Genomic DNA, 24,080 nt, shown 5'->3' on the forward strand with positions numbered 1-24,080 from the left:
CTGGGCTGCAGAAGTGCATGGCCACCAAGATGCAGCGTGGCAGTCCCAGAACTGCAGCAGAGACAGTCCCACTGCTCCTGCCCTGGTCAGCACTGGCAATGTTTCTGAGGCAATCCTATATCCCACCACCATATGCCTGCCCCCACATGGCATCAGTGATGAATGTCCAGAGAAGAGCGACCAGAATGGCTAAAATTGTCACTGATAAGAAAACCTGGGAGTGCAGCCTAAAAAAAAAAGAAAGAACACGCACATCAACCTCCAAATACACAAATGATTGCTCTAAAGAAAGAAAGCACATCCGATCTCTTCAATAGTACTGGTGAGAACAAGAAGTGACAGACTCAAAAACTGCAAAAGATTCAAGTTAGACCTCAGACTTCTAAATGACAGAACAGTGAAGTACTGGTATAGATCCTGATATGCCCATTACTGCAAATCCTTAAAAACACATTAGGCAATCACACAGAGATAACCCAAACCCTACCTTTTGCCACAGAAATGCAATAAAAGGAGGTTCTTTCTAGCCACATTCTCCTTGTTGCTCAAGGCTTAAAGCATGCTCAGATTCCCTCTCTGAAGGAATAAATTCAGATTGAAGTGACATTTATGACTCAGGATACTTCAAACAGTTTCCATTAAGCTTAGATCAGTGTTAGCAACCTTCTTTGCCTTCACATGAAGCAAAGTCATTCTCACCGGTAATTCACAGTTAAACACGAAGAAAAGAAACTGATGTGGTTAGAGCCTGGGAAAACATCACACTTTTGAAACCTTACTGACAGCAGCACTAAAGCTTTTAAATTGTGGGTTCTGCTCTGGAGAATTTCTCACTACATTTGAGAAATGCAATGGGTATTTTTGCATCCCGTAAGAGATGGAAATTAGAAGTACGAGAAACCTATACCAGAGACTGTTGCAGCCTTCTTTTTAAAAAAGAAAAAGTAGTTACCATATATATTCCAGTAAAATTGTATGGCACATACATATGTCTGCAAGAAATGGTATTTGTAGGTACCAAACACCTCAGCTTTACTTTGCTTTTTATGGCAATTATCTCAATTGCCATTAATCCCTTTGTAATCCATTGTTCTGTGCCCTATCATTTTATTAAACAGCACAAAAAATTGCATACTGACTTTTTTTGACTCTGGCCATGACATAATTTGTGTCACAGGCTGTGGGCCTAATCCCAGACTCTCTGAGTCCCATCCCTCCACTGCTCAGCAAGATGACCCCAAGAGCCTCAGGAATGGCAAAGGTTTATGGTTTTCAGAATGCAGAATATACAGATCATGATAGCACTGAAAATGTAATTTAAAAAAAGTAAAGATATTGAAACAAGCCTCTCACAAAAGAAAGCCTTGCAAACAAAAACCATCTGCAGAAACTTCATTAACTTGTCAGAGCTGGAATAGTTCCAATGATGTGTGTGTCTGCTTTCATTTTCACAGATTATTATTTGCTTCCAAATCATATACAAGAATTAACAATGACAATTATTAGAGAGAACGTGTTGAGAGGAAAGTAATTGTTCTTATAGTACTACAATGGCCTCAAGAAAAAAGCAGTAACAAAAGCTTCATACACCAAAAAAAACTACAACATCCTCCCCAAAACATGTTAACACTAAAAACCAGTTTATCCACTATTCAAACTACAGTCTTGCTTAATCACCTTACTTCAAAGTGGTTGCTGAAGTGGGACAAAGGACAGCAGAAACAGCAACTTATCCAACCACTACCTAATTCATGCAGAGGAAATGGGATTTTGGCATCTTCCACGTTTTCATTTCTGCCATCCCAAGTCACAGCACAGGTTAGAGAACATCTTGATGAGGAAATCTCCAGTAAATATATTTTTGTCATTCCTTCTCCTCTGTAGCTTTAAGGTTTTTTTTCCTTCTTTAGTTGGAGGGAAGGAGAGAGAAAACCTGTTCGAATAAATGTGTGGGAACGTTTCTCTTGCTTGACTGTTAATAGACACACTACTTTTCAAAAATGCCACAAGGCACTGACAAGTTGATTCCCTGCGAGCCCCTTATCATAGCATATTACTAAGGTTATACAATTTCTCTTTACAACTGTAATTTTACTTTCTTTACATTCATTTAGTACCCCTGATTCAAAGACTATTTTGGGAAGTGACAATGACAAAAATAGGTAGATGCTGAGAAATATCTCCCCCCAGGTTTTTTTTGACATGTCCTCTGGATTTCTTTTTTTGCAATTAACTTTTCAGCCCAAATGCAGGAGGAGGGTGAAATGGTAAAGCATGGAAAGGGGCTGAGATACAACCTGTCACAGCCATATTCTACATTAGCTAAAGTATGTATCCTCACATCTCTTGAGCCAAAAGCCTACAATGTTAAAAACAACCAGTTACACATATAGTGTAAAAACAATGGTAGCTCTTGCATTCCAAGGAACCCTGGCTATTAAAAAAAAGCCTGCAAAGATTTTTATGGTTGCTCACCACTGTGTTACCTCAAGAGAATTCTTTGATAACGTCATGGATGAAATCCTGGTGTCAGTGATTTTCCTTACTTGTGTGTACATATGAAATTGCAGAGGAAGTCCATTTTATTGTTTTGAACTCTATTATGAAACTTTGCAAAAGTGTTTAGCTGAGATGTATGCCCACCACCACTGTAAAAATGTCCCTCAGAAACAATAAAATGGCTACTGGTCTCTCTTTTCTGGGAAATGATACCATGCATTCCTTACGTTTTAGTCAGGAAGCAACACCTGGGCAATTCCCTTTGTATCCCTGGCAGAGGGAGAGGAAGGAAGAGCAAGAAAGGGCATGATTCAAGAGGAGATAACCACTCCACTCACATCCCATTCAGAAAAGAAGTATTTTAAATCAGTACCTTAACCTTGATGCCCCAGGCAAATTCCAGTTTGGGCTATTCCATCCAGCCCACCTAAAATTCTTGAGGACAGCTTCCCTCCCCCTTTCTCACAGCAGCAAATAAAACACAGTTGTGTGTTGTGCTACCAGCAGAGAAACAGCCATCAATCTTTCCCCAAGAGCCAAATGCATTTCTGTAGTGGGAGAGGAATGCAGAGATGCATTTCAGGGAAGCAAGGGGTAGAGCTGAAAATAGCCATATCACAACTGAGTATTTTTTAAGTCCTGTAACTGCTTGATAAGTTGGCTGTGGCAATCACACTAGTGGGAATTCCATGTTTCAGATATGATCAAATTTCTAGAGAACTGAAGGCACTAGGAAAACCTACACATTACCAAAATTATAAGGAAAATAATACTGCTCTTCAGAAGATGGAAAATATCCCCTGCTGCAATCTTGCCTTCTATGGGGAACAGTGCTTTTGAAACTTTGTTTTGTTTATGGGAAGAATATAAAGTTGAAAAATGTATCTTGCATACAAGTTAAAATGCACCTTTTGGATACACCATAATACATTATGAAGTCTCTCTGGCACCAAATCAAACAAAGGTTTGAAATCTTACCCAGCTAACACACCAAACCATGAAGCCCACTATCAAACCTCTGCTCATAAAAACAGTTCAGCTTTTTACCTTTTGGTAATCTGAGTAGGATCCTGCAGGCCTGGATCCAGTTCAAAGATTTCATTATCCAGTAGCCTTCGGAGTGTCACATCTGCCAGCTGCTCCATGATTCTGAAAGCCTCAGCAATATTGAGGAACGTGGAGAAGTCACGCTCTTTATTTGCTGTAGTGACACGAACTGTGTCAGTCATGAAGACATTGGAGGTTCTTTCCAGTTTCTGGACCTCAACCCAAGGAATGATAAGTTTCACTGCAATCCAAGAGAAGAGCAAAAGTGGGTGGGAAATTCTGCTTACATTTTTCAGATTTGGGAAACAATCAAATTCAGAATGAAATGCAAACCGAAGAGGAGAGAGATACATTTTTATAAGCAAGATCAAGCACATTCTGAAATATCTGTTATGACTCTGCATTCAATCTCACCCACTCCAAAAGATGTGTCTTTTTCAGAATCTCTCCCTTACAATTTTAACTATCTTCACAAGAAACGCTAGACTGCAGAGTGGTGCCTTTGGAGAACACCTGCCATATGCTGTGCTCCTAACTCCTTTACAAGTCATTTCTGCAGCCTGCTTCCTTACTACCAGAAGAAACAGTTCATCTCCAGAGTACAAAGATAAGAGGGAAAGGTTTTGTAATCTCCTAGAAACAAAACTGTAGGCAGGTGGAAAACCAATTACATGAACAGTTATTTTAGCTTTTAAAATAAAGCTAACTCCCATCCAAAAGGAAGCTTTTGCACATGCAGCCTGCTATAAAGTGTATTTACTACTATAATAGGACATTAAAAAAGCTGCCTAGGCATTGGAATCTTCCCGTTTTGGTTACTTTCTACTGGAAAGATGCACAGGCACATCTTGCCCTAAACATTAACTATAGTCAGACTTGTTTGTAGAGAACAAGAAGTGTAGGACACTGTTCTCTATACTTAAAGCTGTTGAATTATATAAATACAAGTGGCTAACAGAATCAGCTTATTTTAGATAACTACTGCAGGATGTTACTTGCCTCTCACACAAATCTCTGGGTAAGAAAGGCTGGAAAGGACTTTAAAATGGATTCAATTTCTTCTTAACAACTGTTGGAAGCTTTCCAGACTTCTCTGTGCCAATAGCATCAAGACTACACCCCCTAACATCCCTAGCTGGTCTCCTGATGCCAATAAAGCAATAAAAAGGCAGTAATAACAAACATTGTCATATATATACAACACTTATCCATGATCATTAATTACCTAAGGAGCTACCCTCAGCAAGTTTTCTGTACTACATGAACCACAGCTGTCAAGATTATTTGCAGATTACATTTTTTCTTACTTAAATAAAGCACAGCTGCATCAACATGCACAGACTGTTGCAAATGGTCATAAAATCATCTGTACCAGCCCAGCCAAGGGAAGAAAGATTAAATAACGTCATAGCAACAGCACTGCTGTTCAGGCAGGTCAGAGACACACAGGCTCTACAGTGTTGGTGATAGGAAAAGCACCACAGCCTGTACGGGACCCAAGCCACTGATAAAAGGTACAAAGTCTTCAAAGTTTAAGAAAAACACAAATTTAATTAAAAATTGTGCAGAAACCTTGGCACGCTGTTTCAAGCTATCTGATCATGTAAGCCCCTGAAATCCTACAAATACTTTGAGGCTTAGTTAAAAGGGGACTTGTCCTGTAAAAAATTTTCCATGGAGTTTATATTCACATAAGCTGTAAATTAATTTTATGAGAGGTTGAAAACAGGTTCTAATATTGCATTCCAGGTCACTTCAACACAAAATGAAACAAGAAAAAGGGAAAAGACTTACCAGAAGCAGAAGACTTAACACTTTGCCTATCAAGAGATTTCATTCTACAGTTTGGGGGGATTTTTATAGAGGTAAAACACAACTGAGAACTAATTTTATTGCAACTCATATATTGGGTTTTTTCTCTGTGCAGTATTGAAGAATACAATAAATGTGATTCCTTAGCAATATTTTCAAGACCAGATTTAACCAGATTTAATTTGTGATTGCTACCTGAAAAAAACAAAGGCAATGAATCACTTGTTCTGCATGTAATCAGCATTGGCTTCTCAAATAGTAACAACCAGAACGATATTAAATCTGGATTACTCCCTGTAACACAAATATTTCATAAACATGACAAAACACTAGCCTAGAAACAGAAGTAATCTGCTTCATCACAATCAAGGAAGTGGGAATAATTTCAGCATATATGCTGCTTCCCACTGAGCTAGGGAAGTTTGTTTAACCAAAAGAAATTTCAGGGGGTTTTCTCACATTTCTATGCAAATGTATGGGAATACACAGGCAATGTAACTGACTACACTGGTGAATGAACAGTGTATTTTCCATGATCAAAATAAAAAGTTGCAAACATGTAATTGTTTGTTGGGTTTTTTTTTTTGATTTTCATAAATAAATATTATTAAATATATGAGAAGAAATCTCTTCTTAAACAATACAGCATGATATTGTACTTCCATTATCATTTAACAATCTGTGATATTGCATAAACAGAATTTTTGGAACAATATAAAGGGTTTTTCTCTCTCCCTCCTCCTTCCTCTGTTATCTGTCATTAATAAGTATCATTTTTGCTTTGTGTGCTTTGGCAGATTGGCTATCTCAGATTTAATGAGAGAAAACCTGCAATGATAATAATAAGAAATGATTGACAAAGGATATTATTTAATACTAACCAGAAAACAAGGAGATTAAACAAGAGCTCACATATCTGATATGTACCAAGAAATTCCATTCTACTCTTCCCAGCAAAACTCACGTTTTGTTTTTATGGTGAAAAACAAACTTACCTGCATTTCAAATATAACTCTTCCACCTTTTGCTGATATGACAAAATAATTGGGGTGAAATAATATAAGGGAAGAAAGGACCTCCAGCTCTAAGCATGTCTTTGTATGTTTTCAGTCTTAGAAATTACAAGCTACTATGTTTCTTAAGATGCACTTCATTTTTAAACCTACAGCTATACCTAAATATTAAATCCAGACAGAATATAGCAAAGTTTTCCTAATTGTTGTAACTGACAAATATTGCTATATTCACAGCAGTATAGGTTTCTATTGCTAACCTCGTTTAAGTCTCAGCAGGATAAACAGGCCTTAAAAGGCTAGAGGTTTATGCACAATTTTACTAAACAGAGAAATGCTATAGAGTTTAAATGGCTACATTCATTTTTACCATTTATGTCTGTTACTTTCGTTTTTACCTTCTAGTATCTATTCCAACAGGCTTTTCATTCACACAATTCTTTCTCTGCAGAGGAACACCACAACCAAATCCTTAGAACTTGCTGAACCATCTGAAAGTCTAACAAGCCCTAGGACAAACTTCTTCTGACCTTACTGCACTGCTATTCAGAAACACAAACAAATCCCTAGATCGCTGTTGTTTTTCCTTAAAAGCTCTGAATTTTCACCTGGTTCTCCAGGGCACATTCCTTTTATGCTTCCTGGTCTATCTTCAGGCAAGCAGCTTGACTCAGGAATCCCTGACCCCACCAGCCCTTCCCCTACCACCCGACAGCAATGTGGTGACTCTGCTTCCCTGCCTGTGGGAGGGACCCATCCTTATTCACCATTTTCAGCACTAAAAGTCTCTATTTTAGAACTTGTGGAAGGTCTGCTACATCTTAAGGTTGCTTCACTACGCCAAAAAGAAAAACCAGATAACATCTATGTCTGTGTGCTCTTGCAGTGTCATTTTTATTACTGGATTCATATTAAAATACAAAGGCTGAAGTGAAAACTAATTAAACAATTTTTCACCTGAACAACTAAAAACTCAGAAACTAAACTTCAGAGGTGAACTAGGCTTTTTATAACAATCCTGGCTATTCTTGCTTTTAACTGTACTTATATTTATATCTCTCCCCAGCATAAGATTTCTTACACATTTACACTTACATTCTTTGCCCAAGAAGAAGGAATAAAAACAGAGATGATTGATGCTCAAATAAAGCCAGCCTTGCCGAGGAACTTTTCCTTTCCAACAGCAACAGGAATAATAGGTGATCAACTTCTCTGCTTCAGGAAAATTAAATCTGGATTCAAATTTCACCAGGGCTTCTCGGAACTTCTCGGGATCTTCCTCCTGCTCAGCGAGCTTGCTGCTCGTTTCCTCTGCAATCAGTGCCTGAGTCAGGAACAAGACCATATATCAGGATAAAGCTATGGCACTCACACTCAGGCAAGTTGCTACAAGCTACCCATTCAAATTTTAATAATGCAACCCTTTCTTACAAAGAAATTACAGTCAATTTGCAATTTTCACAAATGTGGAAATTTCTCTGGTGCTTGCATCTCTCATACATTTTGAAAGCTCCCAAAGCTCCCTTCTTTTCCTTACATTTAGTTTTTTCAATGAGTCTGCCAGAACCATATCTCTACACTTTCACTATGGCTTATGATTGCTCTTATTTTGTATATACAGAGCAAAAGTAGAGTAAAAGTTGTGTATACTGACCAGTACTATTTACCTATGAAGAAGCAATGCAGTCAGATGTGTCAGTAACTTGAGACATGCTTGGAACCATTACAAACATGGTTTCAAGAACATCTACATAAATATAATTAAGATTTCAGATTTTTAACAGTGGTATTACAACAAAGGAGTTAAGTATGCATTGCACCATGCAGACAAATAATCCTTATGTTACAGCACCTGGTATAATTTGCAATTACCAAGCAGTCCTAATATGCCAAAAGTCTACAGCAGGTGCAAGGGTCCAAAACCTGGACTTAACATTAACTAATGAAACCTGAAGAATTTTAAGTATGTGTTGTGCTAGGTAACAGGCTGTCACTGTGTTATCAATAGAGATTAACTGTATTTGGTATTTCAGTGTACTTAAAACAAAATGCCTTTTTTTAAAGAAAGCAGGATAAAAACTAGGATTTGTACAGTGGGGTTTTGTTTTTGTCCTCTTTTTCCCCAGATTAAGAGCCCACAAAGCTCATAGCATCAAGGCTGGAATTCACCAAAAGCATTATGTTCCCACAAAATTTCCAAACTGGAAAAGAGGCTGTGGGGAGAAGAGCATCCCACTAAAACTCTTACCAAAGAAAAGCTTGTGGCACTACCTGAGGTACAGCAGCCACTAGGGAACTCACATCCCCACCAGCCATCACCAAGCTCCTCTTAGAGGATCTATTTCATTAAAAGCAGAGCTCAGGACACCAGGCTTTCTAAGTTACTCCCCACATGCCATTGTTATTTTTAATCTGATTTATAGTCACAAAATTCCTTTACTTTTAAAATTCTTTAACTTTCCAAAAGGATGCTCACTTCTCCAACCCTGTGGTGACCCAGCAGCTTGATGTGCTGGCCACATCAGGTGCAAGGGCCACATAGAAAACCAGTAATGTTTAGATGGTCAAAACCAAGGATGAATGACAACAACTTCATGACATTCTTCTAATAAATCACATGTAATCAGGCAGGGGAGGGTGAAAGTGAGACAGTTTCCTTACCTTCACTTTCCCTTTGACAAAACTAACAATATCTTCTTTATTGTCAAACACAGACAAAGTATGGAGCAAGTTTTGTTCCAGCCATTCCCAGTGTTGGTTTATTTCCTCTGCAGTGGCACCTAGAAAAGCAAAAAATAGTATATTGAAACTAATCCTACAAAATAAAATCGAAAGGAAGGGGAAAAAAGTAATAAAATGCACTATTTCATAAATTCATTATGAGAAACTGAACTTTCAACCTCAGAATTCTTAGTAGCAAACAGGTCAAAAAGGTCTTGTTCATAGCAGTATAGTTAGAGAAAAACAAAAACCTCATTGTTTCAGAGAATTAGTTTTAGTGCTTTTAGTTTTATCTTCTCGAATGCTCTCAGCCAGCAAATGCTGCATTAAAAGTCAAAGCAGAAAAACCAGCAAAACTTCATCCTGAGCTGCTAGACTGCAGCTTATTCTGACATGACGTTCCACAAGCGGCCACTGGAAACCTTAGATTTATGCCCTGCTCCCAAAAGTCCCTGATCTTCCTTTCTCCCTCCCTCAACACATGCATGAACACAACCCCCCCCACACACACATGCACACCCTTGGAGAGGAATACAAAGCTCTCTATATAAAGTACCCGAAAAAGATTTTGGTTCAGCAACACCTAAAGGGTTTACAAGAGCACATTTTCTAGTTTGGGGAAGAAATAAAACAAACAGAAATCTTTTACTAATACAGCTTTTCAAATCTTTAAAGCTTCTTTCTCTAAAGATTTGAGGGACTTGCTGGCTCTTTAAATGTAATGTGTTCACACTAACTCCAGAAATAATATTTCACTCATTATCAATTTGCTTTGGTTCTTTCTTCTTGAAACTGAATTGTCTCTGCATGATATGATGATAGAAAAGTCATAGCAAGATGGGCACCACAGAGGGCTATCAAGGGAAAATCTGGGCCCTCCAGACCTTACTGGTCAGTAATCAGACATTATAGGTAAAAAATTAAAGACAGTAATAGTTGCTTCTCTTAGTGCCTTGCTTGTGCAAGAAAGAAGAGAAATAGCTGTATGTAAGAGACATACAAATCACACATGAATATAATAATAAAATTTATCCCAAACAGAAGACCCATTATCTCAAGATTTGTTTTGTGTGTACATTAGTGATGCATCATGTTGTCTCACAACAACAAAAAATGATAAATTTAGGTAAGGATTTCCCGCTTGTCCCTGCTCTGTTTTCCATGCAGAATGCCAACTGGCAGGGAAACCTTCCAAGCTTTAACTTCCCTGACAGGAAAGTCTTGTAATGGAATTTCTTAAATACCATTAATCAAGGTTAAAATTAAACTTAAAAAATCTTAAAATTAGAGACACTTAAAAGCCCTTTAGGTAAAGAAAACAAATTATATAAATGTTTAAGAACACCAGAAATACAGTCATTTTTATACTGAAATGGCTGCACAAAGCAAATACTGAGTTGAAATTTTATTTCTGAGCAATCTAAAAGATACCAAGTGTATGGGCAACCTGTCAGGCTGCCTGTTGTGAAATAAGCTGTGAGCAAGATCCCTTTCATAGTAGCATCCATACTGCTAGGACTGCTCTGAGCCCAGGCAGCAGCTGTATCCCACAGGGGCTCCTGCAATCCTGCCTGCCTCCAGGGATTCTGTTCCAATACCAAAAGATCATTTTGGCCCTTCCATTTGGTCAGACCAACTCAACTTTTTGAGTCCCTTCTTTATTTCTAATTTCCATTTCGTAGTTTAAAGTTATCCTGTGATTTGACCCAAGCATTGCCAATCTCTTCCTTTTATCCATTCCTTATTCTACTTCCTGTCCTGATATTCTGCACAGCATTTTATTCCACCTTTTACCCACCTTCTTCATCTGCTCATGCCAAGTATTTTGTCTAACCACTGCCTCATTCCTCAGAATCTTTTCTTTAAAACCACTTCTCACCAAATCCTTTGCTCTCCCTCTCCTAAAACCTATTTTGCTTGACCGGGACTTGAGTTTCTGTTTTGCCCATGAGCCTTCTGAAAGGAAAATTTTAAGTGGCTCTGCACAAGGGGTGAGGTTAGCCTTTTTTTTTTTTTTCCTGTACTGGTGTAACATGATTAACCACCTGGATTAATATATCTCTGCCAGAACAGCCGTGCAGGGATCAGACTTCCTAGCAGCCCTCCAAGATTTGCAAATGTCTGTAACACAGATCTGACCCTTATGAATCACTTATCACTTAAGCCTACAGCTCCTGGAACAGAGGACTGCCAACACACAATGCAAAATATCATTTTAATTAACTGCCTAATGACACGATGGCTATCCACAATGGAGTTACACTGGGAGACTGGAAGGAGCTCCTGGAGCTGCTCCTTGCCCTCGCTATACAGCAGCAGAACTTTAATTTGACTAACTGCTCCTTCCAAAGCCAGTAAGAGACTCCTAACACTGTGTTTGCATGAAATGCCTCTCTCAGACAGGGCAGAGCTGGGTGAGCAGTGATGGCCAGTTCTTCGTGAGGAATGTCCTTCTCCAGCTTCCCAAGAAGGGGTTGGGTGACGCTCCTCTGACTCCTATTGCCAGCTCTCCCCTGGACACTCACGTCAGTGTTTCACAGCAGCAATATTATTCACAAACAGCTTCTTCTGCCATGGTTCTTTATTTCTGTGCAGCTCTGGCAACTGTGTATGTTCTACCCACACAGCACACAAAACAGACCCCTCTGCTTTCCGCTCTGTTACTATAAATCTCATTTTCTCCGGGATGAGCATCCATTCAGAAGAGCCAAAGAGAATTTTAGAAAACATTAACTGTGTAAGTTTGTCTCAGCAAAATCCTTAGCCATTCCAACCAGGCAAGTTTGTCATTTGTAGTTCCTTTATAAAAAAAAAAAAATAGAAAAAACAAAACCAAATTCTGCGTGCAGATGGTTCTTGAATGTCCCCAGTTAGGGAGACACCACAACCTCTCTGGGTAATCTATTCATCTAGTAACAGGGCCACATTATCCTTTGTTTTCCTTTCGTTATTGATGCATTTCAAGAAGCCATCCTTGTTTTCCTTGAAAGCCTGGGAATAGTCTAGTCCAACCGCCTGACCACTTCAGGACTGACAAAAAGCTGAAGTTATTAAGGACATTGTCCAAACGCCTCTTAAACACTGGCAGGTTTGGTGGGACATCAACCACCTCTCAGAAGGAATCCTGTTCCAGGGTTTGGCCACCCTCTTGTTACAGAGATGTTTCCTAATGCTCCCCAGTCGCAGCTTTGAACCATTCCCAAAGAAAAACTGCTGTAAATTTCAATGCAGGATTATTTAGATGGGAGCAGAAGGGGTAAGAACAGCCCTGCACACTGGCCAAGCAACAATGGGATGAATGGAACATTCAGATGGCCTTTACTGGGTCATGGCAAGGTTGTTGCAATTTATGTCAATAACACTTTACTGAAGATGAGCTTGACCTTCAGAAGTTGCAGAAACACTGCAAAAGGGATTAGTGCATAACAGATCAGGTATTTGACATTCCCCTGCTCTCAGACAACTTTACCTCCTAAATCTTCCAAGTGTTCCAGTTATATTTTATTATAGCAAAGTGCGCAAAGACATTTCACAGTAAGCAAGTGAAAGACTAGGCTGGTGAAAGCCTAGACTAAGTAGCTTCTTGCTGTAAGGGACTACTACTACTGTAGGAAAAGATATGCATATGAACAGAACCACACTACTTTGCAACAGAGAAAATTAACTCAGCAAACCACCCTCAGCTAAACAAGTTTTCCATAGAAACTCAGTGTTCCTAGGTAACACTTTTTCCTAATCTGTGATTTTAACCAGAGGTTAATTTGGTTATTAAATAAGCTTTACACACACACACAACTAGCTGGGGTTACCTTGAGCTTCCTGGACATGCAGACACTGACCATGCTCAGAATAGGTTTGGGGTTTTCCATCTGTGACTCACCAATAGCTATGGCCCAGTAAACTTCTGATCCATTCAATAACTCACCACATGCAATGGCAGAGTAAACCTGTGAGCCTGGAACTTGGAGTAAAATTCGAAATGGAGCAACGCGTGCGTTAGAGTCTAACACGGCATCCAAGGCACCAACCAAGCGACCTGCAAAGAAAAATGGGGGAAAAGAGGATTAATGCCAGTTTTCACTTCTGTAGCCTGCAAGTTGTTTCACATTTAAAGCCATAAAATTAAAACACAGAACGTAACGATAATGATCCTTCCCCAGTTTTATGCTATGATTTACAGGTGCTCAGAATGCAAAAGGCAAACCAGATTAGAAGATCAAAAGCATATAGAATTCTCTGTGTTTCTGGTTTTGCCTCATATATATGTACACAACCACAGAACTGAAGTGGAAAGACCTGAGGGCATCTTAAAAAGTTACTGTTCCAGTCCCACTCTGAATTTGGATAAATACACCTATGCTGTCAGTGGTGTTTGTCTAACCTGTTTTTCAAAACCTGCCACAACCAAGATGCAACAGCTTCCCCAGGTAGCCTCTTCCACTATTTTCATTAAGTGAAATTACTTTCATTACCAAAAAAAAAAACCCCAAAAAAATAAAACAAACCCTACCCCAAACAAACAGGTCAACTACCACAATCTTAAACTTTCTTGCTGGAAATTAATCTTGCTCCCTGGAACACGGAGAGTAATTGGCCACAGGCACTTCTTATGTTAATGCTCAACATAATGAAAAAGTAACATCACGGTTTCCCACCATTTAATGATTTCTCTTTTTCTAAAGAAACCCAAATCACCTCATCCTCGTGGGCTGTGTTTTCCAAACAGCTCATTGTTCTTGAACTCACATTGGAATCTCTCCAACTTATCTTCAAGCATGACACTCTAAAGTGGACCTGATGCTCACTGCTACTGAAGTCTCAGCCACAAGCAGAGCATCTTGCATACAGACTCCTGTATCCAAGAAAGCTTGCAGCAGTATCCCACTGTAAACCAGCACTTGATTTCAATACAGAAAAAGTCATTTTGAACAGCTGGAGCAATTGCTGACCCCAAAAAAGACTTTCCATTCTGGAGGACACCTGGAGCTGCTGGAGTTTCTTGCTACCCATTCCCCTGAGCAGGCAAAACCAAGCTATCCATGACAAAGTTATCCGAATGCCATGATTTGCAAGCTGACGTATTAAAGTAACTCAGAATTGGTTTATGATGCTTACAAATAGCAATTCAGAGCAGCTTTATATTCAGTTGTCCTGTGCATCCTGCAGAGATAAATCTCCTAAGGAGAGGGATGGCAGAGAGTGAGGAACAGCTTTACCATGTTTGTTTGTATCACTAGAGTATCTAGGAAGTTTTCTGCAATGCTTCTTTTTCCCTTTGCACATGTAACTTTTTCAACCTGTTGTATTTTTTTTCCTTCACCATTAACCCAACAAAAAAGGAACTAAACTCCATCTCCAAAAGGCTTGCTAGCCCTTGGCACCACATGCTGTTTCAAATATGGCATTCTCCAGTCCATCACCTAAGTGATTAATGGAAATAATGGAGACCTACCAAGTCTTCATCCTAATTGCCTTCTCACTTGGATAACAAATGACAGCTAATTAATTTGAGTATAACACAACCAAACAGCATTTCAACCACTTTCTGGTCTAGAAGCTGTAAGAAGCTCACATGGAACAGCATCAATAATCTTCTGGGAGCAAAGAAAATTACTTTAAGTACTTCCTCCTTGCATACACACATGCCATCGATGATGCTTTCAAAGCCAAGCAGAAGCTGGACACAATATGTCTTAAAACTGTATGGTGAAATATTCTTCAACAGCAGTTTGCTTCTCACTTAAATATGTGACCAGATATTACACCCATCTATTTAAAATGGAGATCTGAATTTAAAGACTGAAGACACGTACAATATCTGAAATTGCTAAATGTTCTCCTATAACTACAAGAAAAAAGCATAAAAACTCATCCTAGTATAAAATGTAGCAAATTAGCTGTTCTCACAGAAAACAGAGCACCAACTTTAGTGTGCAGTCTTCAAAACAGTTGGATTAAAGCCAGTAAGAGAGCATCAAATGATGCAGAGAACAAAAACAGGGTTTAACTTTCAAATTTCAGAAGAATTGAGACACCACAGGAAAGAAAGAGAAGAAGAAATTTCTGTGCTGTGCATGTTTTCCCCTGATGATAGACCTAGGAGAAAGATTTCTTTTTCATTTCACTAAAGTCATGGAAAAAAGTCAACTAAAAGCAAGTGCTACCAAAATCCCTAGAGAACGCTTAATGAACATCTGATTTGTGAAATAGCCTTTTTTTCTCTCAGAACCCATGAAAAAACACATGAAAGCACAGAAGTAGCTGCAAAGTTTTGCTTTACTTCTTAGCCTATGCAAAATTAATTCCTTTTTCTCTTACTGAATACCAGACCAGAAAACCCAATTCCTCTTCTCACTGTTTACTTCTGCTTACAATTTCCATTTTGCTTACAAACAATTAAAAAGAAACCCATTCCTCCTTCAACTGTACGAAGAAATAATCACCTCCCTTGTCTAAACTACCCATAGACAAAATATTAACTCAGGATGACAAGGAGGAGTCAGAACTAATATGCAAAGAGAAGAAAAAAGAGTGTGGCCATCAGGATACCTGCCAGAATAAAGCCCAGGTGGCCAGGCCCCCCTACAAGAGCTTTGCAAGGGCACAGCAACCCCATACATAAATCACTTTAAGCCACCGCTGTGGCTGACAGGGAGCCCTGTCCTGTCCCATCTCTGCCAGGAGGGGATGCGGTGGCGTTGCTGTAGAGGGGACATAAGGGCAGCAAAGGAAAATAAGAGCAAGTACTGCTCAAGTTCAGCAAGCAAAAAGAGTGGGTGCCATCACCATGTTTGCGGCTCCTTTATTCTTCCAATGAGAGACTGAGAGAGGTAGAGAATGAGGAAAAAAGATTAAGAGTGCATTTGCAGAAGCATAAAAAGGATTCAACACTAATATATGCACCCTGGCCTAATATGATAATTTAGTTGACACTGTAGTAGCAAGAAAATTACAAAAACTAGACGCAAAATTTTTCCAGTGTAAGTTGCCTCATAATTCATTTGGGGTAACTTTTGCATCATAACATTGAAAAACAACCAACCAAAAAACTCCTGAATGAAGAAACAAACAACAGTACACTGATCCTGAAATATGCTTTGAAAAATACCCAGCTTGTGAGCAAACGCCTTTCTCACAGAATGTCCAAACAGCTGGTTCCATGGAAGGGTCTCTTATAAAATGGAATCTGTTTAAAAAACAAAAGGGTATCTGGCTTGCAAGATAAATTACATTAAGAGCATCGGGCTCACATATTGATGCATCAACTTGCCTTCAGTCAGGGTGATACAGACCTCTTCCACATCACAGACAACAGTCAAACCTTTTCTACTACAGGACAGGAAAAAATGAAAAGGAAACAGAAGCAGAGGAGGAAAAGAGAACTGCTACCCTGGTTTTCTTCCTAAAACTCCTTTTTTTTTTAAATTTTTTTACCCTATATGGGACAAGATTTTTGGGAGGAACTTATAATTCAGAGTAGCTCTTCCCCTTTAATGAGCCACTTCGCTAACTTCTTGTCTGTTTTTTGACCTCCCAAGAGGTCAGAAATATTTCAGGGAAAGAAATAAATCATACAGTAACTGTACTATGGAAAGCTGCAGACATGGGTTTACAAAGCCTTCCACAAAGCACCACTGACAGAACACTGCAAGTTCCTCAAAAGGTACAAGTTTCTTCATGCAGAAAGAATATTTTTAGGCTAAAATTCACATGCAAATGTCTGGTGTAATATGCATATTTTTGACATATATGGAGAAGAAAATAGGAGAAGTGCAAAGACACTTTTCTACTGAAATTATATGCTTCTCTTCAAAAAATCTGATCATTTTAGCTGGAAACTGGATTTCAGATAGAGGCAACATCTATCCGTATTTTTCAGAAGTAAATTTATAAAACGTATCTGGAAAACTCACTACGAATCCCATGCTTTACTTGGTAGATTTTATTTCACTGAAACATCTAGTTTTGTGCACATTTTGTTGCTTGAATAAAGAAAACTGGATACCTCCAAAATAAGCCTGTTGTACTTCCAATTGCACATCCGTTTGTATCAAATGTATGTGCATACTATGGATACAATACAAGAAATAAATTGAAGTATATAAATTAGCAAGAAACAATTTCAAATTCTACAGCTGGTAAGGACTGTCTCCCCTTTACAGAGGTCAACCTGTAACCAAATAGAACACAAACAGGACATCATGAATCTGTTGAGCATTTCTTCACACACATACTATCAAAAAAATTAATCAAGGATATTTCTATAAGGATCAGGTTCTCAAATGAACTATCAAAAGTGTACTACTCTTCGTCTTTGAAGATATGGTTTCTCATACCCCCTCAGAGAGATAAAGGATCCCATTACAACTTACCTTGTGTCATGTTCATAACTAATCTAGGAAAAGGAACATGTTTACACTAAGTTAACCTAACACCAACTTCTACTGAACATTCCATATCTTTCAAACTAAAGAATGCAGGGTCCTTTCCTGAATCCCTGTTAATCATCCACATAGGATTTCAAAAATTGTTTTAAACTTACAAGACATGGGGCAGAGGGCGAGTAAAGCTGAACTCAAACTCAAACTGAAAAACTATCTGTTATTTCCATCTTTTATGACAATATTCAAGAGGCACTGCAAGACACCCTCTACATACAGCAAGATGATTTCTATTTACCTCCATCATATTTTAAAGGTCTTAAAGGGAAATTTTTGAGAGCTACTAAATGCCTTCCCATAAATGGGCTGGTCACTTCAGCAGTTAAACCATGCTGCAAGGCAGAGGGACTTGGATTGATCACTTAGGAGTCTGGGACTAGTAAATTAATAAAACCCTCCCAAAAAACCAAAAAGAACTAAAACAAATAGGGAAAAGGCCCCAAAGCTGCCACTGCTTTTTTTTTTTTTTTTTTTTTGGCGGGGGGAAGGGAGGGGAGAGGAAGGGGGAGAAGGAAGGAAAAAAAAGGAGAATTAAATCTAAGTGACAAGGAAGCCTTCAGTGTCACAACACTCAGTTTTGTTACCCTTTCAGTTCTATTTGGTTTTTAAGTAAGACATTTAGTCACCACAGCCAGGATCTTTTGTTTAACATGAACTCATACATCCACTACAAAGTGGGGAATGAAAGCCAATGTTGTTCAAAGAAGCAATTACATGTAGCACCTAGCAATGAGTCGGTAAGAAATTCTGATGGCACTCTTAAAATCTGGGGAGCAGCAGGTCAGATGCACACACAGAGGCACCTCTTCCCACACAGCCCTGAATCTCCCAAATCAAGAACCTACACCCTCTCTGCCAAAGTCAAAGGGGTGACAAAGACAGAGTCCAGCCTGCATCTCCAGTATCCTGGAGAACACCTTTAGTCACTGTATAAACAAACTGACTGCTGCAGAAGTTTGAAGCAGAGAGAAAATTGTCCTTCCACTTTTCCTAAGTCTACTTTGAAAAAAAAAATACTTGAGATTTCCACTGCACCCGGGAGCAGCTCAGCGGGACAGATGTACAACACCTGTCTTAAGAGTATCTGCCAAATCTAGCCATTCCAAGAAAACAGGCAGAGGCCCACTACCATACAAGGACCCAAACCAGATTGCCAAGATGCTCAGCGACTCCAAAGCTGAGGCTTCTCTCGGCTGCAGGCACCTGGCACTTTCAAAGACAAGAAAGCGATGGCACCACATGGTCTCTAGGGACTGCAGAGGCTGTTCTGCAGGGACGTGGAAAAGAGCACCTGGTGGCTACACTCACACATATCATACCAAAGCCATGTTTTAAGTACTCATACCCTCTTTTTTTTTTTTATCAGACTCGGTTATTTTTGTAAGACAAAACCACCAAATTGAGGTATTTACAATTGCAGTCACAGACCAGCATTGCTCCAGTGCAAAACCATGAACTGAAAAGCATGCCTTTGAATTCATCCTTAGGAGCTCACTGCAGCTTGCTACATCTGCTCCACCAGAGAAAGCTGGGGGCAGAAAGAAAAATAAGCCCAGTTGTCTGAAAAAAGCTGTACTTCACCAGAAAGGAGAAACCTCTTTTCAGAAGTGGAAGGAGCTAACAGCACAGGTTGCTTCCCAGTGGCTGCAATTTTAGAAGGAAAGTTGATACCTGCAAGAATCACTCTAAGCTGTTTAGGCACATGAACTGGGAGAAAAGAACAAATCAAACAATTCAGATGATCATAAAAATAAAGGGTTTTTTTCTTTTTAAGGACAGTGAAATTGAACTAGCAGCTTCAATAAAGCAGAATTAATCTTGGCTCTTTGAGGCAGAGAAGCAAGCACTTCATACCGTGAATCCTAATTACACTTCTCCAAATAGCTTCCTCCATCCTGCAGTGATTTGCAAACAATTAGAGTCTCACAAGAGCCATGGTGGGCAGCAATTAGCCATGCTAGAGGAGGCAAGCAAACTGGCTGAAGGAATAGCCCACCACCAGGCAGAACACAGGAAGAGACACGTGGATGTACCCCTTCCCTACCCCCTGCCATCTGTCCCTGTGCTCCAGCTGAAACAAAAAGCTGCTTTTCACACCAGCCAGGATAAGCTCAGCCTGACAAAAGGGCACTCCTGGGACAGCACCAAATAGCATGGATTGCTTGCCTAGCTCTGCAAGGCATCTCAGAAGCTCTCCCTAGGACCAATGTCCTTGCTGAGAGAGGGATGGGGGGATTATGAAGCTGATTCCTATCAGGCCTCAACCACCCCACCACACAGGAGCCCTAACTTGTGACTACAAACCCAAGGGCTGAGATGCAATGAGGACCACTGCAGTCTCTATCTCACCTCTTACAGCCCACCTAGAGAGTGCCATCCCCTGGGCATTACAGGCTAAGGTGGAAGCTTTTGAGCTGCACCAAAGTAGGATACAGCCCAGGGCACTGGCCATGAAGCTACTGTTGGCCAGTGGTGGCCCCCAGCATAAATGTTTGGGGACATCTCCATATCTTTCATATCATCCTGATTTGATTTCTCTAAAAGTTCAAAATTCAGATGTTTAGCAGGTTGTTACTTTCACTCAGGCCACCCTAAAATCCATGTTTTTGATGGATAATAAACACCATCAGTTATGCAAGGCCGCTAATGACAATGGCTAAATGCAACCACACTTTGTTGAATTTTGCAAAATTACATAAACAGGTTTTGATACAATACAGTACCTATTAGAAAGTATTTATTACATTTCTACCACCAGAAAAAAGAGTCTCGAAACTTATTTGGGTAAGTACATAAGAAAAAGGATGAAGGAGGTCTCCTCCAACGGCTGTAGGAAGGCTCTGTTTCCTTTGAAACGATAAGGGCTCACCACACTCAAAGATAAGCACAGGCAACATTAGATTTCAGCATACAGACCTAATGCTCCAAGTGTTTATTCACCCAGGAAAATACCCAACATCCAAGCCCTTACATTACTTCCAGCGCAGACCCTGCCAGATCAAACACTACCATCGGGAAAATTGGTTTCTGTTGAATTGGGACTTTTTTCAATCTGGTATGCAGAAACAAATTGTAACAAATTACTTAATTGTTATGCCTAGGTCCCAGTGCTCTGGAGAAGGTGGACATCAGAAATGTGGGGAGTTCAGGCATTTCACTATGATGGTGGGTCTCCCACGGTCCCCATGACTCCATATCCCTGGATGTGATGCTGAGTGCTTGTGTCAGACCACCACATGCAGAGGAAAAGACCACACAGGAGGAAGAAGTGAGATGAATTATGTGCTGTCTCTCTTGTAATGGTGGAAATGGCGTCCCCACCCTGGAGCACCGATTATTTCTCCCCAGCACTGCTTCCCCACAGGCTGTCTCCCCAGGTGGGCATGCTGCCATGGCAAAGCACTCACAGCTGCTTATCTCAGTCCTCTGCCATCAGTCCAGTTCAAGCCAAGCCTATTTTTATAGCCCTGAAGGCCGCTGAGACAAATGCTTTGGTTCTCATGTTACAAATACAAATACCTGAAAGTGTTTTCCACCTGAAAATGGACAAGAAGGTGGGATATACAAGCTGCTGCTGCAGCCCTGTAAATTATTCAGACATGCAGCACTACTTGGGGCAGTATAAAAAAGTCTCTCTCTTTTTTGGTGGGTGCTGTAAATAATGCTGAATAGACCAAACCAGTGCTAAATTAACTCTGTCACCACAGACATGCTCATTTATTTTATAGGGAAGACATTTTTTCCTGTGAGGGTGGTGGGACACTGAAACAGGTCACCTAGAGAAATTGTGGATGCCCTATACTGTAAGTGTTGAAGGCCAGGCTGGATGGGACTCCAAGCAACCTGGTCTAGTGGGAGCAGTTCCTGCCCATGGCAGGGGGGTTGGAACTAGATGATCTTTAAGGTCCCTCCAGCTCAAATCATTCTAGGATTTTCCTGCCTTTTTCTGTGCCATTTGGCCTCCACAGCATGGAAATAAAAAGCCACTGTAGCTGTTTACTGGATTAGTCTTGCACTAGGTGGTGGTCAGCCCTATGCAGACACAACCAACCCCTCCTTTCCAAGCATGGGTACTTCCTCACCATTAATATTAGCACTGTAACATTTCAACGCAAGCACCTGCGTTTCACCTTAGCCATCTCAGCACCACAGTGGTGCTTAGGAAACTCACCCCAGAAAGGCAAGCAGAGGCGGCCAGAGCAGCACACACAGCTCAGGGGGCTCAGAGGTCACAAACTGGGGTGCCTGACTTTGCAGGTAGTAGCCTGGCACCCTGCTCCTATCCTTCCTTCCAACTCATGCCTCCTGGCCAAACACTGTAACGGAGAAGCCATCCTCTTGGGAAAGAGCTTGTAAATATGCATTCTCTTAAAAAAAAATGTTACAGTGAAACAAAGAGATTAAAAAGGGGAAAAAACCTGCCAATCTGAATTCCAGTTGTGGGCAAGGCTAGATAATGCTTTGACGAGAGTCCAAGCTTTCAATAAAGTATGCACATTTCTCCTCCTGTGCAAGGCTTCAGAGAGCTGTGCCTTAAAGAAACAAAACCATGAATACTGACAATGATCATTGCCAATATCCTTTATTAACATCAATATTGGAAAAGATATAATATCTTCCTCTCCTCAGACTGCTCCATTTAAAATGAAAGTATTCTGTTGGGTTTGGGGTTTTTTTCATTAGCGCTCAGATTGAGCCTAACTTATTTTGGTATCCTGAACATATCTTATGACGAAAAGGCAAGCTGTTTTGAAGACCGTATTGGGGCAGATCTTTTAATATGGTGCTATGAATGTGCTACTCATTTTGCCTTTTGCCCCTCCAGAAAGTAAAGAAGACTATGGGGATTCTCATTTGCATTCCCTAGTAAAAATCCAAGTCTTCAGGTATTTTGGAACCTCTTCTGCTACAATGTAATGAAGAGGGGCAACCTAGATGAATTCCCCATCTAAGTTGCAGGAATCCTCAACCACTGTGGTCCTCTTCCTGCCTTTCCCAGAAACAGACTCCCTTATGAAATTATTTACTTCAGACCTTCAGAGATGCGCAGGGCCACTAAAAGCTGAGGTATTGACAATAATTACAGGGCTGCTTGAATGGTAGAGTTTGAAAGAGCAGCAAAAGATCTTTTCATTTTTAATTTCCAGGAAAAATTTCCAGAGCTTATCAAGAACCATTTCTCTGTATGCTTAAAAAAACTAACATCCAAGCAAAGGAAAAATAAGGAAGAAAGGTCTTATTACACAACTAGTCAGTTCTCTGCTCACAACCAAGAGGTACTCTGTACATGAGTTCAAAAGTTATTGCCCTGCAAGAATTTTATTTAAAAGGAAAAATTAAAACCCTAAAATCGAACATGGAAATGTATTTATCACACCTACCACATTTATTTTTATTAAAGTAATAATAAGGCTTAGATTCATATACAGAAGATGTTTTTTTCTGCCAGTGTGTTATCCTACATGTAAAAGTTGTGAACCATAAAGCTTTATAAGAGCTGAAAAAGAAATTATTTTCCTTTTAAAATGTTTGTCCTCTGCAAGTTGCAAACAACACAAAACTATATCCAGCTTGGAAAGTGCCCTGAACTGAAAATGGGGGCTGGAAGAATAGTAGGGGAAAATATCAGAGCTAAATTAAAAACATGGGTAAAACAGGAAAAAAACATAATCTTTTAATGATCTACTTCAAGCAAGAAGTTAAAAAGCACTGTATCTCAACCAGACAAAAAGTTGCTTGAAACAAGAGTTCATTTTAAGGTCTTACTTAACCATATTTATAAAAGGAAAGATTCACAAGTGTTGCTAAGTGGGTTTTTATATGCTAGGAGTGTGCAATGTGAAGTACTGTATAAACAAAAACTGCAACTCTAGCTGCTTGGGAAGAGTGAAAAACTACTCTCAGTCCAGCACTCATGATGAAATCCTTCCCAATGCATCCCAGAACAAGCAGGTTTGCTGTCAAAATGCAGAAAACTAATCAAAGAGGAAAGTGCATGAAGGCTTCAACATCCCTTAATAAAAACTGAAGTAGTGATTCACTTAAAGGCTAAACCATCCTGCAGTATTTACCACAAGGCATTTGACAGTATTTTTGACTACTGACATCTGACTACTGACTACTGATGAAGCTTATCATTAATATGTAACCTCAGAACCAAAGACACTGGCAAGTATGAAATCCAACTAACTTTGACCTGTTAATCATGGCTATATCACAGGCCTTTTCTGTAGGGATCGCTAAAGGGCTCTCCAATTAGGCAAAGGAAACATAACCAAAGAATCAACATAAATCAATAAGCTAAACAATTTTTTTCAATCTATAACTTAAAATTAGTTTTTAATTTAAAAATTATAATCCAGATTTTTAAAGTATTTCTAAACATTTCCAGTTTTCTTATTAAGCCTCTGATCCAGCAGAGCTGTCAAGTAGAGATCCAGGTAAAGTGGTAAGTTAAACATTTACTTGTAAAAGCATATCCCTAAGGAAGAAACCAGAATGAGGCTGGTCAAGTAATGAAGAGTTAAATACAACCCCCATCACTGTT

The 24,080-nt window shown here is 39.6% G+C and overlaps 1 protein-coding gene across 2 annotated transcripts in view; it reads right to left on the bottom strand.

The window, feature by feature from the left end:
- TBC1D8 (TBC1 domain family member 8) overlaps nucleotides 1–24,080 on the bottom strand; it is a 48,548-nt gene that overhangs the window by 21,533 nt on the left and 2,935 nt on the right. Inside the window, exons 2-5 of one of the 2 annotated variants that reach the window (XM_082278279.1) lie at nucleotides 13,018–13,128; nucleotides 9,033–9,151; nucleotides 7,467–7,695; nucleotides 3,547–3,787 (exon numbers count right to left, since the gene is read on the bottom strand). In XM_082278279.1, the coding sequence (XP_082134405.1) occupies nucleotides 3,547–3,787; nucleotides 7,467–7,695; nucleotides 9,033–9,151; nucleotides 13,018–13,128 (700 nt within the window). Of the gene's footprint in view, nucleotides 1–3,546; nucleotides 3,788–7,466; nucleotides 7,696–9,032; nucleotides 9,152–12,972; nucleotides 13,129–24,080 lie in introns of both variants that reach the window. The other variant, XM_082278278.1, reaches the window with a different exon arrangement.

Source organism: Coloeus monedula (assembly GCF_965178545.1).
Source record: "Coloeus monedula genome assembly, chromosome: 3".
NCBI lineage: Eukaryota > Metazoa > Chordata > Aves > Passeriformes > Corvidae > Coloeus > Coloeus monedula.